This window comes from Pinus tabuliformis, chromosome 9 (genome assembly GCF_031772625.1).
Source record: "Pinus tabuliformis cultivar Carrire ecotype Pingquan chromosome 9, CPIR1, whole genome shotgun sequence".
Classification (NCBI taxonomy): Eukaryota; Viridiplantae; Streptophyta; class Pinopsida; order Pinales; family Pinaceae; genus Pinus; species Pinus tabuliformis.
The window spans coordinates 640,818,278-640,837,161 of NC_142307.1; the positions used below are offsets into that span (position 1 = coordinate 640,818,278).

The 18,884-nt window shown below is 33.5% G+C and overlaps 1 protein-coding gene across 1 annotated transcript; it reads left to right on the plus strand.

Moving 5' to 3' along the window:
• Positions 1-12,639: 12,639 nt before the first annotated feature.
• Positions 12,640-13,371, plus strand: LOC149150263 (cysteine proteinase inhibitor A-like). The gene is made up of 2 exons (XM_089439642.1): positions 12,640-12,853; positions 12,947-13,371. The coding sequence occupies exons 1-2, from the start codon at positions 12,656-12,658 to the stop codon at positions 13,136-13,138; spliced, it is 390 nt and encodes a 129-aa protein (XP_089295768.1). The 5' UTR covers positions 12,640-12,655; the 3' UTR covers positions 13,139-13,371.
• The last annotated feature ends 5,513 nt before the right edge of the window (positions 13,372-18,884 follow it).

An 18,884-nucleotide genomic window follows, 5' to 3' on the forward strand; every position in this document is an offset into this window, starting at 1 on the left:
ATTCAACAAAATTAATGCTCCAAGGGCATATTACCGGTAAAATAAACATAAAATTTGACACTTAGAAGGCAGGAAAAAAATCAAAAGATAATAGGAAAAATCATACCTATCCAACGAAGCCGGAATCACACATGAGAGATCTCAATCTCCGAATAATTTCCAGCCGAATTCAACAAAATTGAGAAAGAAATCCGGAAGGATGAGCACAAGAATCCATGGGCCAGTGATTCACATGCCTTAAAAGAACCAGACATGAGTGAATTCGCTGCTACTCCTTTTGTTCAACCGACTTGGTTTGCACAACGCAGAACATGCAGCCTCCACACAAACAACTTCGTCGCTAATCACAACTGCTATGGAACAATAAAAAACTGTATATAGTACTAAGCAATATTCAAAATCTTGTAGATATTAAGCAATATTCAAAAGCTTGTAGAAGAATAATTTGATGAGGGAACTTAGAAAAAACACGTAGCTTGTTAAAATTGTACCTAGAGACTGAAACGTGTTCATCGAACAACCTTCAAACCTGTCAAGTTGCTAGGCCTCGTGTATTCTTATCCGTCTTTATTTGAGATCTTCTAGCTCCCCCGCTAAATTTAGAGGCCATGGACTAGCGCCAAACTTGGACAAAAAGAATTGAGGAAGAAATGAGTTAGAGTAACCATTCGAAATGTTGACAGTTCAGATGACAAAAATGTATTATTTGTTATTGACATCTGTATTATTTATTATTGACATATCTATCACTAATTAATGATTTATCTAATTAATTCTATTATATATATATTATAATAATTTTATAATATTTTAAGATTTTTAAAATTAAATGTATAGGGAAAAAATATATTCAAAAAATAAAATAAAATAATTATATTGAAGGTATCTCTTTACGAGGTTGGGTTGGACACGTACAATTTATCTCAACCAAAAAGATCTATCCATTTTCGTATTCTTCCATCAAACCATTTTTACCACATGACATTTGAACATTGCAATACGTCAAGATCACCACCAAGAACTCTTGGCACTCTGAACATTGCAAGATGTCAGCTTGACTGCTAGTAACTCTAACCTATTCAACGCAGAGCTTTCAGAGAATGCTCAAAGAAGGAAGTCCAGAAGCAGTCTCACACACCAGATCCAAAGAACCGACTTATCTTTTGAATCCACACTCACTCCTATAATCTCCCGAGCATGATTCTCTTATACTCTTGCGAAGTATCCATGAAAGAGGAATGTGGCCCTCCAAATGCCGTTGAAACTCCAAACCTCTAAGCAGATCTATTAGTCATATGTGCTCTAAACTTCCCTTGAGACTTCGATATTGTCAAATCCAACAAATGTGGACATGACAACCTTAATACCATTGGCATGTGCATTCCTAACGGAATCAAAGTAATCGTAGACCTCCCCTTCGATTCCAGGATTCTGGGTTAGAACCCTGAAGTAGTGGCGAATTGACTAGTGGAATCTCAGAGGAGGACCCATTGTGTAGTGTAGGGAACGATTCACTGGGCTCTAGGACCTCGCCAAAGATTAATCTTGCGCCCTAGCGGAAATCAGGGATTGACAGTGCCATGTGGCAGACAAAAGACAAAATGTTGGCCATGACACACTTGGGGCAAGGTCTGTCAATACTTTGTGCTCATGCATTGGTTGTGAGTAGTGGGCACAACTTGTGACACTTGCATTGGAGACTTTGGTAAACTTTATGCACATGCATTCAAGATTGGCCTTTTTTTGTGGCGATATGATCTTCCAAATCTTCTATTCCTTTGGTGTGTCTTTTCACCTTTAAGGACAATTGCTAGTTATGTTTATATTGATATATAGATGATATCATCATATTATAATAATAATTATTATATTTAGTTATTAATGTATTATAAGAATAAAATCAATTAATTAATTATTATTATTATTATTATTTTTAATTTATTTTTTTTGTGTTCAAAATGGCTTTCATTAGATTTTCAAAATAGCATAACATACAAAAATGATCTCAACAGTCTCTGCTCTCTCATTTCGACCAAACTTTTTGAGATTGGGGGCTGGAGAATACCAGGAAAGATAGTTTGCATACATTATTTTCGGAGGGCGTTGTGGCCTTAGCATACTAGGAGTGACACAAAAAGAGACCTGAACTGGTAGCATCATATTGAGGAGGGGGATGGAGGGGCATTACAGGGGGAGTTGCAAAGTAACCAACACGATCATGAATATGGAAGTCAATATATTCCACTCGTGCTTCCAAGCTGCGGAGTTGGTCATTTGTGTGGCGTTGATTGTGCTAGAGCTTGTCCAACTGCTCCAGAATTGCATTTTGACTATATTGAATATCAACAAAATAGGCTACAATTTCATTATGATCTTCATACATGTGGTCTTTGAGAATGTTGATGTCACATTACATATGTCGCAACTACTCTGCAACGGATTCCATGGATTCCTGGCGAATTAGCTAGAGAAATTGCCTCAGTGTCCTTTGTTTCCTGGCTAGTTGAGTTGGCAGAGGATGAATGTTGACTTGGCTCAGGACGCCTAGCCTAGGCATAGGCATGTCAACCCTTCTCGCAGTGAGGACAACCCTATTGTCGTGGCATGCTGCAAGTAACATTGGTTGACAATCCGCTATAAGGGGAGCCCACAGAGAGATCTGGAGTGAACCTGCATAAAACACAAATATGCCCAATATCACGAACCCATTGCCACACACATGTATGAACCACCAAACCGACACCACAACCATAGGGACGAGATGGGCAAGAGTTTACCCAGACCGGGTAACGACGCAGAGTAGTCTTCAAATACAACCCTAAAGCTTGACGCAAACAGAAAAGGCAACCCTAATTATAGAAGAAGAGACTATTGTTATCTTCAGGCAGAGGAGACCCAAACCCATAACACAATTTACTAGAAACCAAAATAATACCCACACACCTATGAAGACCAACAAGAGTCTTTACAAATGGGAGTGGAGCCAAAAGCTACCATAGGAGTGAAGAGGGCTTATAGCCAATGAAGGCATGGAAACAACACCAAACCGCGACTATCTGGGTGCTTGGATCCTAAGGGCAGACCAGGAGACATATCCCAACCCATAGTCGAAAACTGCAGTTGTGTTCTACACTCCTCACCCAAGGTCGAAACTCCAGTGAGGCACCATAGACCCAGATCCAGACACTTCCACTTGCCTTTCAACCCAAATTCACTGCCTAGACTGCCAGACTGAAATAGACTGCTTGCTAGACTCTGAATTTAACCACAGATTGTATGAGGGAAATCTATCACATAGGAGGAATGAATGCCAAGATAGTGGAGTTAATACGGACTTGGAGGAGGAACAAGCCCAATGGCCTTTCATGCACTTGTATTTCGACATGAACACCCCATGAAAAAATTAATTAATTATTATTTAAAATAAAAGAATATATTTTTATTTTTATTAAACAATTTAAAATTTTTACATTATTAACTTCATTTCCTATATTTTGAAAAAAATATTCTTTTAATTATTATTATTTTTTTTAATTTTATTGAAATCATTTACTATATTTATATAACTATACACTTAAAATAAAATACATTGGTAATTAGATAATTTTTTAGTAATAAAATTGTGTGGAAACCATGAAAATTATCCTACACAATTTGGACTTCGAATATACGGTTTTATGATGCAGAATTATTGGACTTTTAATATACTATTTTATGATATAATTTTTGAAAGGTAAAAGTTTCTCCTATTAAAAAATGAATGAATACAAAATTAATTAAATAAAGTATTCAAGTTTGGTTTTAAAGAAGGAAGTGAAGTATTTGAACTTCATACCGTAAGGTTGTCATACTGATATTGGTACAATGATGAATTTCAGGGGTCTCAGAGATCGGTACAATGATGAATTTTAGGAGTGTCAGAGATCGGTACAATGATGAACTTCAGGAATGTCATATTGATATTGGTACAATGATGTTGGAGGTTTAATCCATTTATCTTTCTTTATATATATATATATATTGATATATATAATATTTTTTTATTTTTTTTTAAGGAAGTTGGGTATTAATTCTTCTTATGTTTTTGGGTTTTATTGAGTTAGAATTTAAAAATAAATTTTTGTTTTTTAAGATTATGGTTTAAAATGAATATTTGAATTTATTAATAGATATATATTTTTTTTTTGAGTATTTGGATTTTGTAGATTTCACAACTTGAATTTGTGATTCCGATAATTTTATGTTAAATTTTGGTAAACTTGACTTGAAAATATGTTAAGAACAAACCTTTGTTGAATTTTAGATAAAATTAACCAAACAAATATGGCTAGAAAAGACCAAAACATTAAAAAAAAAAAAAAAGAAAGTAAAAGTTACGAAGTTATTCGTTGCAAAAATAAAAAGACACATGATTAAAAAATTTGAATTGGGAAGTAGATTATTATTTTTCAACCAAATTGAATGAAATGCAACTAATATGAGTCAGAAGTGATGAATTCTAAATGATGTTGTCTAATTAATCTGCATTTTGTTTTTTTGCGGAAGCAATGCAATTCTTCCCAATATTGTAATTTTTGGTTAGTTAGATAACATTTTTGAATATATACAAAATTCAATGCCTTGGAAAACCCTAGAAGCTTTTAGACTATGTAGACAAGACATCTTTAATATGGAAGTCCCACCTTTGTTGAATTTCACATAAAAATACTTGAAAAATATGTCCAAAAATACCAAAATATATAAAAAGTTAAATTACACATTTCTAAATAAATAAACTAAAATTATAGATTTAAAAAAAATAAAATTATAAGTAAAATAAATTTTCAAATGATATATATTTTTTTAAAACGTAAATTAAATTAATATATTGAGTATGAAATTTATAACTAAACATATATATATATAAATATATAAACAAGGGTTACATAGTATCTAGTCCCTGCAACTTAATTTAAATGTAATTAAATTAAAGTAAAAATATTAATTTCAAGTTATTATTAAGGTTTAGAATCACGCCAATTTAGATAATATGAATAATTTTATTTAATGGATTAAACTTTTGTATTAGCTTTTGTGATGGTTTCCTAAAATTTGTGATGGTATTTTTAAGGAAATTTACTTCACTAAAAGTAATTCAAGTGTCCAATTATATCTTCCACATTGATAATCCTTACTTAATGTATTTTTTTGAATTAAAAATGTGAAAAACCAAATTATCATCAAAGCTTTAGAGTTAAACAAATTTTAATAAATTTGAATCAATGGATGATTAGAAAAAATCTTTAATGGTCATGTACGAAATATATAATGAAATAAATGAAATGATATTTTAATGTCCACGAGACTATAAATAGTCTATGGGACCATCAGTTCCATGTTTTTCGCCTTTTGCAATTCAATCCTTTTCTTATTCAAAGTGATGATGAGCTGGCCCAACCTTCCAACAATCCCCTCGGTGAGAAGACAATGCCAAGAAATCGATGCTAACATATTCTCATAACTTTCTCTGATGTCTTTGAATGCATCACAGTCCAAAATGAAATGCTTTTCCAATTTTATTGCCCTAGACGTGCAAAATGTACACACCTGTTCTTCCCAATCTTTTTTAGGCCTTTTCCATTGTCTTGTTTCACACCGAAGTTGATGCGAGTTGGTTCTTAATTGAGCAATAAGAGCCTTTGGCCTCCACAGAATGTTAGCTCCAATGTACTCTTTGTTGGCATTATGATTCAGGTTTGGCGCTATGGCACAGGTGTTGTACTTGATGGCAACTCACTCAAGAGGTAGATCTCTGTTGAGGCTCTCAAAATCATAGAAAATGAGATACCCGCAGGTGAACCTAAGAAAAGCTGCGGACCCGCAGGTACCCCGACCAAGAAGTGCGGACATACCCGCAGGTACTCTGTTCAAAAGGTGCAGACCTCAATTTCACTCACTTCAATGCAGAGAAGCGCGCACACGTGGGAATTCTTATGAATGGTCCGTGGTATTTAGTCCGACGTATATGATCCTATGGTTTTGGTCAGTGGTATAGCATCTAAATTATTAAACCCCGGTTTTGGGTCCCTTGTATCGGTTCTCTATGGTTTTGACCCTTGGTTTGAGTATGGGCTTGCCTATAAAAAGGAAAGGAGATCATTTGGCTAGACACTTTTGAATATTGAATATCTTAAGATCTGAAATTTTGGGTGATCGGTTTGATAACGCTAGATCTAAATCAAGGTGAATACTGTAAATTGTAAGGCGGATTTATCGTGATCTCATTGGTGCATGATCAGATCTGTGGATCTGACAGTCTGTGGCACATTGGAGGACTGATAAATTGGCTCTATTCGGAGGTCCGCAAGCGATCCACAGTGCAGGCGCGAAGGTACGCAGCTCAGCAGAAGGCACTAGTGCAGAGGTACGCAGCGCAACAGAAGGCACAATGCGGAGGTACGCAGAGGAACAGAAGGACCAGGTGCGGAGGTACGTTGTTTGGCAGACAACGCAGGTGCGGATCTGCGCAGAGGTACGCAGCACAACAGAAGGAGTAGGTGCAGAGGTATGCAGAGCAGAAGAAGGATCAGGTGCGGATCTACGCAATTTAGACACAGAAGAGCTGCGGGTATTTGCAGGTTTCTATTAGTGAAATTGCGGACTTTCCTTGAAATATTTGTTGACTGCCTTTTATCTATTGCTGAAGAGTTCTGGGTTTAGATTACTGGTATTGTTGTTCTGGTTACTGCATTCTGAGAAGTTATTGGATTGATTCATTAGTTGATTGAAAAAGGAGATTGGTTGATTCACATGTACTTGATGATTATTTGATGTTCATGGATCCAGTCTGAAAATTAATGAAACGTGGTCCTTGGAAGCAAAGAAGTAGGTCAGCACCTACGTACTAGTAGATCAGCTGGTACAAGAGCTAAGGGGGTTGTAGCTCCCTTCCAGGAGAGACTGGAAAACGAGAGAGGGTTGTAGCTCTCAGCAGGTTGCAGCTTGCGTACTGGTAAAGGTCTGCACCAGTACAAAATCATTGTAAAAGAAATTTCTAATTGAAAGAAGATAGAGACATATTGCAGTAGGTGGTTTTCACCCACATTGGGTTTCCACCTTATATCTGGTGTTCATTGGTGTGACTTTCTGTTTTTCTTGTTCTTGCTCATTATTATATGGTACTGACATACAAATTAATGATCAATATCTGAAGAATAAACTTGGAAGATATATTGAAAAGAATTTGATAATACTAATTCACCCCCCTCTCAGTATTATTTCAAACACTCTTTTTGTTGGAGATCACATGTAGGGTTGAATTCCTCAATTTAGTACTTCTTCTTTCTACCCAACTCTTTTCCCCATACCCGTTTATGAAACCTCCATAAAAAAATCTTTAGCTCCTTGCTAGTTGTGGGACAGACATTGAGGTAGATATTCCGTTTTTGCATCCATGTGTAGTTTTATCTCATCATGTTTTCTATCTTTCACTCATGTCTTCATTGACGATAACATTAGGTCATCTACCTACTCTCATTTGCTCAATTATTTTTAGATATCTTATGAGTCGCACCATAACAATTGCTTCGATGAGAGTTGCTCCTGTTTCACTCAACATTATCTCATAAAGTATCAAACTTTTTATTTTTGAACTTGCTCATGATCAAGCGTTTTGGGATTTTCTCAATTTGTTTCCATTTTGAGATGGGGGTGCTGCTAGCCCACAATTCACACCCATATAGCATCACTGGACAAAATAGGAGTCCAAAAAGCACTTTAATTGTTTTCCAATCCCATAAATCTGCCTCTCTACATCTATTTTGAAGAGCATATAATGCTTTCCACCCTCCTAAAATTCTCTTCGTTTTGTAGTCCTCCCAATTAAGTTTGTTGTTGAAATCAATCCCAAGGTACTTGTACTCATTTAGTTCTTCAAGAATTTTCCCTTCAAAGAAGAACATATGCTGTCTTTGCTTCATTTTATTAGAGAAAATCATTATTTTGGTCTTGCTAGTATTGACTTGCATCCCCACTGCTCTACAAAAATGCTCACGGGCATATAGGTGCATCTGCAATCCATTGGCAGATTTAGAAATCAATACAAGATCAACAATATATAAAAGAAGCTTTATCACAAACTCCCCCAACAACATCTCCACCTTGCAGATTTAGCCACTCTTCCAGTTTATCAATATATAATCCAAAAAGAGTAGGGGATAGAGGGAAACCTTGCTTGACTCCAATATCACTTCTAAAGCTTTCTGAAATACCCACTGAGGTTATAATTTTGACTTTCAACTCTTCATAAAGTCTATGGACAACGACTCTATAATACAAATGAATTTCAAGTTCTTCCATTCTATGCCACAACTTATCTCTAGGATTGTGTCAAATGCCTTTATGAAGTCAACAAAGCAACAAAATTCTTCTTCTTTGTCCCCCCAAACCTTTTCAATAATGTGTCTCAACGTGATACCATGATTCACTGTAGGATGCTTCGACCTAAAATCCGCTTGTCCTTTTTCCCTCTTTTCTTTTACTTTTGCCCACTTACTGATTCTCTTTTCTACCATGTTGCCGAAAATATTTGTAAACAAATGATTGATCATAATGATTCTATAATTTGAAGGATTATTAATGTCTCCACTTTTAAAAAGGGGCATTGCTAGACTAATTGTCTAGTCTCTTGGGAATCCTTGCTGAATGATGTTGTTGGATATTTCCATGATGTGCGGTGCAAGAGTGTGCATTCCCCATTTTAGATAATCTGCTTGAAGTTCAACCAAGCCCTTTGCCTTTCCTGATTGCTTAGTTCCAATCTCCACCTCTTGTAACATGAAGAGCTTTGTAGTTGTGTTGATCCTAGGGGGAGGCTCAGCCTCTAATTATTTCTCATAGAGTTCTCTTGCATATTCAAACCATTGATTGACTGTAATATTATTTTCGATTTGCTTCTTCCCTTGTTGAAATTCCTGCCATAAAAGCTTTGAGTTATTCTTGCCTAGATATATTAACTCTTCTTGCCTTGTTTGCATGAACTCATCTTTTTTCCTTTTTAGTATCCGCTTATATAAATTTACATTCATCTTCTCTTTATCTATATTTTTGAAGGTTCTCCTTGCCATTTTACATTCCTCATTGAACTAAGCATCTATAGGAAAACAATTTGATTGAAAAATTAATTTTAAGTCTTAAAAATTAATTTTTATATTGATAATTTTTTTTTTTCAATGATTTTTTTTTGAGCGGAAAGTAGTTGGAAGTCAATTGAATGATTTTTTTTTAGCTTAAAGTAGTTGGAAGCCAATTTATGGTAGACTCCCACACTTAAAATTCAAGAGAAAGTAGATTGTAGTAGTAAAAAGAAGAACATGCATAGTAGATAAAAGTGGAATCCATAGAGATCCTTTCGGTATGGGTAGAGCCAATAAATCAATCAATATTCCCTTCGTGCTCAAGGATATATTCTTTGTGCCCTTCCTTACTTTAGAAATTCACACATGCAAGGGGAAAAATGTTGGCGTGTTGTTGGATCCAAAATCGTAAATAGGTAGGTCTCTATAAGATTGGCTTAGGTATCGACTAATGCTCGCTAAGAATATGGTTGTGCCATTCCGTTTTTTAAGTGAAGCAAGTGTAGCATGTGTTCTCTTTAGGTGGGTCTTTATTATATTAATTCAGAACATTGCGTATGTAGGTTTGTTTGTTTGTTTGTTTGTTTTTTTTTTTTTTTTAACACATGGTGAATCGGTAACTATTAGGCCTAATCTATGGGAGATCTAGAATCAATCCTTATAGCAGCCTCTATAACACTAGGAGTACATCCAACTACCTGCAAGTCTAATATACTAAGATCCTATGATTTTGGCAAGATCCGAGACTCACATAGTCGTTAAGGCGATCATGGGGAAAGCAACCACCACAACAGGACATTGTACTCCATGAGATTTGAATTGCGGTCTCTTGAGCTTCGCCCAAGTAGACTTACTGTTAAACCACACATCACTGTACGCGTATGCAGGCTTGTTAACGCGTGTTTTCTATGAAGTCATAAAAGTTGTACTTGCTTCGCCCAAGTAGACTTACCGTTAAACCACACATCACTGTACGTGTATGCAGGCTTGTTAATGCATGTTTTCTATGAAATCATAGGAGTAGTACTTGCTTTACGACTAGATGATTTAAATCGTATTGTGGATATTTATTTGAGTGAAATGCAAATGTGACTATCAATTTAATGAAATGTGCATTTGTGCAACCATTAGACTCGTATTAAACTTTAACTATTACCATAATACCACGATTTACGAGGCATGCTCTAATAAGATTTTCAAAATTACAACCAATAATATTATAGATAAATACTAATAAAAAAACTGTAATAAATATATTTTTTTCTTCTAAAGTTTCACTTAAATTGAAAATTATTTGCCTAGTTTGACCAAAATAATAGGTGGTCAACATCAAATCAAAGGCCTAATACATGCCAACATAATAACTAGTTAAAAGTATGATTTTAATAAAACGTTGGATCTCACATGTTTAAATTGCGATATACCTATGGTCATTGTGAATTATAGTTGAGTCATCTTTTGTTTCAATATTACTTAAAAGAAAGGGGGTTATAAAAGACATATTTTTGAAATAAATTTATAATGGTTATTATTAATAATGTTAAGTATTTATTTATTGGTTTATATCAAGTGGTTAGGATAGTTTTTTTGTTATTTTTTCTATTTGGTGTTAATTTTTATAAGAGATATGTTGGCTAGCCTTGATAAGGCTCTAAGAGTAGGTGATCCTTGAGATAGAGCTCCCTTGCGAGGTTTTAGACTTTTCTGGCTTGTGAGTTGTTAGATATACTCGTGTTCTTATAGTGGTAGTAGTAGGTTTGATTCAAAGCCTCACCCAAATTACTCCACTCATTTATTCAATCATAATTTTAAAAAATGTTGTTAACATTTAGCTAATTCTATACCAACAATTATTTAGATATACTAACTACATAAACAAATTTAATAAAAATATTGTCCAAAACTATAAAATAAAAACCTTTTATATAAATTAATTCTACTCTAAATAATTAAACAAAGAAATTGTTATTCTTTCTATTTAAATTTAATTCCCCTTTTATCACATATTTTCCCTATTCATTAAAATTAAAAAAAATATTAATAATTTTAGTGTTAATCAAACACACAAGAATGAAACAAAAACGTTCTAAAATAATATTCTAAAGGTTAGTTAATTTGTACGCTCATTCAAACACACCAGGTAGAAGCAAAACAAATTCTCAAATAATCTTTTAAAGATGAGTTAATTCATTTTTACTGAAAAAATTTAATGGTTAAAAATACAAATTAACATTACAAATCTTGTATCAATGACTTAATGTTAAAACTCCATAGATATTTTATATTTCAATTTTTTTCTTTTTCTTTTTTCTTTTTAAGTTAAGTTGAGCTTAGGTCTGGCTCACTACTAATGTTGGATAGAAGAATGATGTGTCCACTAATAAAATGTTATCAACTTAAAGCTTGATCTTGGATCTTTAATCTTAAAAAGAAAAAAAAGAAGAGAAGTAAATCAATGTATATCTCCAATTCACTTGAACATGTGTCCCATAAATAGCAAAGAGATAATTTTTTTTGTTATGGATAAGTTCCACAAGCGTATTTGGGATAAGGAGATAGGAAGAAATAAAAAGTACTATATTGAAGTGTTTAATCCCACTCATAGTCATCAACCAAAAGCATACATAGAGGCCAATATCTCTTGGAGAGCCAAAATTCTCACTGCTTAGTTAAGGACTAATTCTCATCAACTCCCTTGTGAAACACGACGCGGGAAAATGCCAAAAAAAATGTGAGAGGAAAGAGTATGCATTTTTTGTTCTTCCAAAAAAGTGGAAACAAAAACATTTGTTCTAGAATGTGAGGCCTTCAAAGGCACCATGGAAAGTTATGCAGGCTAGCTCTTGGGAATCGGTTTGTTGAGACGCTGGGAGCATTTATTGTGTAGTTTCACATAAAAAAGAGCCGCATACATCAAGCATATGAAAAAGCAATTTGTCCTATAGACTATCTTTAACCTCATGGACGTTAAAATAATTTATTTCTTTCTTCTTCTACATTTCCTACACAAATCATACAGAGAAGATAAAAAGATCAAATCCATAAAATCTCATTGGCCAAAATAATTTTCCCTAGCAACCATATTTCTTTTGTTTCTTTTTAACTACCAAATAGTTATAGCCCATCCCAAATCGTAATTACTTCTACCAAAAACATACGACAATCAATATTTCTCCTATAAAAACATACCACAATCAATATTTCCGACGACAATCAATATTTCTCCTACTAAAAACATACGACAATTAATATTTGTGGAACTAGAGCTCCATTGGGCAATAAATTTGTACTTACTTAATTTAAAGTTAACATATACTGCCAAATACATTAATAAAACTATAGCTCCAAAAATATTAATAAGTAAAACGAAGCGTACCAGCAAATTGTTGTTCCCTGTTCGCTCGCTTCATCGTACGCAGATAGGGTCGAATCTCTTTGTCCTTCGTGCCCAAAGGTTCCGATAGACACGTGTACGTAGCATGCGGGAAGGGTCGGTCTCGCTTTTCCCTTAAAGGTCACTTTCCAAGAGGCAGCAAACCGCAATGTCGATGACAATGGCGAAGAGAGACTACGACAGCATCACAACAATGGCGGTGTACATACTGTTACTGGGATGTCTATGCGCAAGTGCGGAGGCTTCTGCTCCCAGTGGAGGGATCCACGACATTCCGGGGTTTGAAGACAAGAAAGAGATTCAAGACCTCGGACGCTTTGCTGTCGATGAATACAACAGGCAACAGGTCTCTGTGTGTAAATTTATATACAATTTCTGGTTCAGATTCTGTCATTATTGTAATGCATTTGACAGTCAGGGTTTTATTGGCTTTTGGCAGAATGCCAGTATTTCGTTTTCCATGGTGGTGAAAGCCCAGGAGCAGGTCGTCTCAGGCCTGCTGTACTACCTCAGAGTAGAGACAATGGACGGCGGCGAAACCAGGCTCTATGCGGCCAAAATATGGGTGAAGCCATGGGAGAAATTTAGGCAGCTGCAAGAGTTCAAGCCTGTGCAGACTCTGCATCAATAACGGTTTGTTTCGTCTTCATTTCTGCCTCTTTATTTGCCCTTTTTTGTGAAATGAGGGTTTGAGGATTCACAGAATAAGAATGTAAATGATCTGGGATTCTATGTTTGCAAATCTGAATGTGTGTTTCCTAATGCTGTTCCCAAGTTTGGAGGCCATCAAGGCTTATATATGGATGCAACAAAGAGTAATGGTTATGGAATCAAATGTGTGTTAATGGAGATCACTTGAATTTATATGTGATTTTAACAAATGGTTATGGTGGAAAGTAATAGGAATGTGTGTATAGAGGTGAGAACTGTGAAGTAATGACTAGGGAAAATCCCAGCAGTGCTTGCAGATTGAAACAATGATAACATATGTGATGTGAAAAAGTGACAAAAAGTGACAAACTTAAACCTGCAATAATAAAATCTTAAAGTGTAGAAGCTTTGTATTATTTAACCATTTTGAGAGACGTCTTGGGTGTATTGTTGAGAGGTTATAGAGTTTCTTTTATTAGAAACCTGCAATAATAAAGTCTTAAATTGTAGAAGCTTTGTATTATTTAACCATTTTGAAGCTTTGTATTATTTAACCATTTTGAGAGACGTCTTGGGTTTCTTTTATTAGAAACCTGCAATAATAAAGTCTTAAATTGTAGAAGCTTTGTATTATTTAACCATTTTGAAGCTTTGTATTATTTAACCATTTTGAGAGACGTCTTGGGTGTATTGTTTAGAGGTTATAGAGTTTTTTACTAGAAATATTATAGATATATTTAAGGTTTAATAAAAAGATATTTATATTTATTTAAAATAAACTTCTATTTTTTTAATTAATGAAATATTGTAATTAAATTTATAATGTTCCATTTGATGAGATTTGTGATTCTTTCTCTTTTTAAAATGAGTTTTTAGTTTGTACATTTCACTTGCAACTTTTAAAATGAGTTTTTAGTTGTACATTTCACTTGCAACTTTTAAAATGGGTTTTTAGTTGTATATTGCACTTACAACTTCAATATTTGAATTCATGTGAATCCTACATCAGTGTTTTAAACTGATCCATGTTAATGATGTTTTAAAAACTTATACATCAGTGTTTTAAACTGATCCATGTTAATGAACTTGTACATCAGTGTTTTAAACTTATCCATGTTATCCATGTTCATGATGTTATAAACTTATCCATGTTATCCATGTTCATGAACATTAAACTTATATCACTAAACTAATATTTAACCTATATAATTAAACTAATTAAAATTTTCCTTATATAATATATTATTCTCAAAACATAATAATTAATTCTTTTTTGCTTATAATATATTATCATGAAAACATAATATAAAATAAAAACTTAACACTAACAATATGCTTAGACTTAACATTAAGGAGATATAATATTAACATAAAGGAGATATAATATTAACATAAGGGGTAAATCTCCATCTTCATAGGATATTAGGGTTGTTGAAGAATTATAGCCATCAAGTAATATTTTGCTTATAATATATTATCATGAAAACATAATATAAAATAAAAACTTAACACTAACAGTATGCTTAGACTTAACATTAAGGAGATATAATATTAACATAAGGGTAAATCTCCATCTTCATAGGATATTAGGGTTGTTGAAGAATTATAGCCATCAAGTAATAAAGACCTTGTAAACATATATCAGGGTAAAGACCTTGTAAACATATATTAGGGTTGTTGAAGAATTATAGCCATCAGGTAATAAAGACCACTCTTGTAAACATACGTGAATGGATATTAGGGTGGTTGAAGAATTATAGCCATCAAGTAATAAGGACCGGACCGAACCGGACCGAGTAAACATAGGTGAATGTGAATGACCGGACCGAGTAAACATAGAACATAGGTGACTGTGAGTGGAGGTTTGGAGGTTTTTGTAAGTAAAATTATTTAGATATTACATAAAAGTATTGATTTATCATATAAAAATAAAAGTATTGATTTATCATATAAAAATATTGATTGACATTTTTGAAGTAGAATTATTTAGATATTTATCTTTTGGATCTATCACATAAAATAGTGATTGACGCTATTGACGCTGTTGAATCAACTAATTGTTTTTGTGAGTAAAATTATTTAGATATTTGTCTTTCGGATCTATCACATAAAAGTATTGATTGACGTTTTTGAACCAACATAAAAGTTGATTAACCCTTTTGAACCAACCAACCAATTGTTTTAGTGAGTAAAATTATTTAGGTATTTGTCTTTAGGATCCATCACATAAAAATATTGATTGATGTTTTTGAACCAACCAATATGGTTCATCATCAAGATGAACCACATAAATGCGAACATGTCTTTTCTTTTTAAATCTGAGTTTCATATACATATCCCTCCATCTATGAAAGTAGTTGTTGATATTTGAAATATATTCTTTGCTTGAAGGTAGTTGTTGATATTTGAAATATATTCTTTGCTTTTGAGTTTTTTGTTTGTTTGTTTTGAGATATTATCTTAAAATTTTATTTACCATATTCATTTATCTATATGCTATAAACATATTTGTCCATCTATGAATATAATAATATGTTCTTTGCTTTTCTTTTTTTCATAATAATATGTTCTTTGCTTTTTCCTGGTTTTTCATAATAATATGTTCTTTGCTTTTTCCTTTTTTGTTTTTTTGCGACGTGAGACATTGTTTTAATTTAAAATTTTCCATTTTCACTTTTCGATTTTATTTTATTTTATCAATCATAGATAATAATATGTTCTTTGCTTTTTCCATTTTTTTTCAATGTAAGACATTGTTTTAAAATTTCCATTCACTTTTTGATTTTATTGATTTTATTTGATTTTATCAATATTAAAAATGCATATAGTTCACACATTTTCTCTTCTCCCACTTGAATTTGGGTTTTTAGAGCACCTCGCTTCTCTCATGCAACGATTACCTTCTCATCTAAAATGATTGTGGTTATTTTCAATTCAAAACCTCAAATGATTACTTTTTCAGGTAAAAGGGTTGTGGTTATTTCAATTCAAAACCTAAAAGATTAAATGATTACCTTTTCAGTTAAAAGGGTTGTGGTTATCTCAATTCAAAACCTAATATGACCAGGTTCTAATAAAAAATAGATTATTTTTAATTCAAAATATAATATGATTACCTTCTTATGTAAAAGGGTTATGGTTATTTTCAATTCAAAATTTAATATGAATTAAAATAATTAGTTTCTTAAATATTCAAAACATGGGAGGGGAACATCAAAAGGTATTAGGTGGAAAAAGAATAACAATGATATTCACTCGCAACCTATATGAATAAACATGATTAATTAGTGTAACTTTGAAATAAACGAAAAAGTATGCAAAGAATAACGTTGTGAAATCACAAAACTACATTTTCTCTTCTTAGTTGTTAGGAACCTCTTTGAAAGGACAACATCTCTTTTTTCCACTCTTCTCCATAAAACTTATATGAACATAAAGTAAAGAACACCTACTACATTTGTTAGTGTAAGCTAGAAGATTTGAGCAACTACGGGAGGCCTTAATGTGACTTGTATGCACACAATTGACTTCCCTCTGTTATTGTTCCTTGAGATCTAGATGCACATGTGGTTATGTTATTGTAGAAAGATATGCCCCTTGGCTAAGAGCATTGTTATCGGAGTTTCTCACTGTTAACTAGATTATTTGGAGTACAATGAAACCCCAAGCTCTTGGACCCCACACATTTTTTATAAACCTTTACGAAGTTGCATCTTAGTTTTAAACCTTTGGTTTCGTGTCCATGTCCATGTAAATGCCTATGGCTTGAAAAAACAACATTCATGGGTTAGGGCCTTAGGAAAGCTCGTAGTTGAAATCGAAGTCGGATCTGGTGGAAAGTGGTGTTAGGACCATACTCTGTTGAGTTCAGACAAGACTTCTAAAGTATGCAAGAACTTGTTACTTTGAATAGGATCTTTGTGTATGCAAAATATTTATGCATTTTTCTATGCTCTTTATTTTCAGCTTCGTTATCTATTTTTGTAATTTCATTTACCAGCTACATTATGAAAAGCATAAGATAGTGGGATATGGCGTGTTGCTGGTCTTTTGAGCCGAGGATAGGCATGTTGTGACCACAAGTTGTTCCCTAGTCTGATCTTTAATCCTATCTACTTTTCTAGCATTTTGTTATTTGTTTCTAGTATGGATCCATCTTTAGATACAATAAACTTCTCAGAAATTACTTCAAATGGTATTCCAATGACATTCTCTAAACAATGAGCTTCATTTCTAGAAACAAGAAGTTCTATCAGAAGTCTTATTTTTGTAAAGGAATTTGACTCTATAGAGCATTGGCAACTTCCTCCAATGTCTCCTAAAGATGGATATAAAGTGACATGGTGAAACTATGTTTCAGACTCATTCATTAAGACTCACTCTCTAGATATCCCATTCTCTTCTTTAGATGACCTTGTAAATATTAACCTTTTAGATCATGATATAATAGATTGGGCAAAAAAGTAAGGCTTTGTTTATGCTCATATTAGACCTATCAAATTTGACATCGACCTTCTAGTTCACCCTTTTCTACCTGTATCATCTCTGTGTTGCACCATTGATACTTGCCATAATAAGTTTGCACATGCTTTGATTGTAGGCCTGTCAACCCATTTGCATGATGGCCTTGCCTTTGCTACTATATTTCCCAAGTATACGATATCTTTGGATGACCCTTATATATATGACTTGTTGAAATCGTATAGATTGCCTGTCGGTTTTGTTATGCCAATGAACTCACATATCATACAATTAAAATCTATGGTGAGTGTTTGCTTTGATAATGATATCCTACCACTTTTACGAAAATTAGTCCAAACTATTTCTCACGTCCATAGCATAGTAGAGAAAGATAAGTCTAAACAAGCATGACTGCTTACCTTTGACTAAACCGGTATTTCATATCCAATTGTATGGGAAAAACAAATATTCTAATCTTAAAGAATAATGATTGTCCATGGACCTAAGCATACCCCACCAATCTCGTTGTCTACTGTAAATAGACCTATGTATATAAGACTTCCAGAATTGTACCCATCAACACATGAAATAACCCATACTTGTACACAATCTTCTACATCTTCATGTACTGAAGCTGCAGTAGAAAAACATATTGGAAAATATATGGAGTGTCTAGCTTGCCAAGAGAAGATTAACAAAATTCATGGTTATAGATCTATTGAACATGCTCTCCCTTCCCAAAGAAGGAATATGAGGGATAAAGAAGTTCCCCAATGGAGAAGAATCTTATGTTCTTGGGAGAAATTTACTTGCAGTCCATTTCAGACAAATTTCGGAGGATTTAAAAAGCAAGAAAGAATATATGCCAGTTAGAGCTTCTACGATAACTGATAGTGTTCGATGAGTGCAATCCCATGAACTTTTTAAATATGCAAGTAGTATTAACTGGTTAGAATATAGATGATTTACATCAAGATTTGCCGAAGCTCAAGGAAAACCCAGATCTCAAAAAGAGAAAATAAAAGAATTGTCAATTAAAATAGATATTTTGTCACATGGGTTAATAGACACCACTCTACTAAGAAACCTTATGGACAAAGTAAATGCACAACTAGATTTGCTAGCGCATTTTTACAGGATCTTCAAACAGATATCATGCAAAGGATAGGATTTTATTTATATCAGAAGAGTATACAGATATGGACTCAATTACATGACAGAGTCTTCCTTCTCAGATTGACTGCTGCAGCATTTAACAGATATGT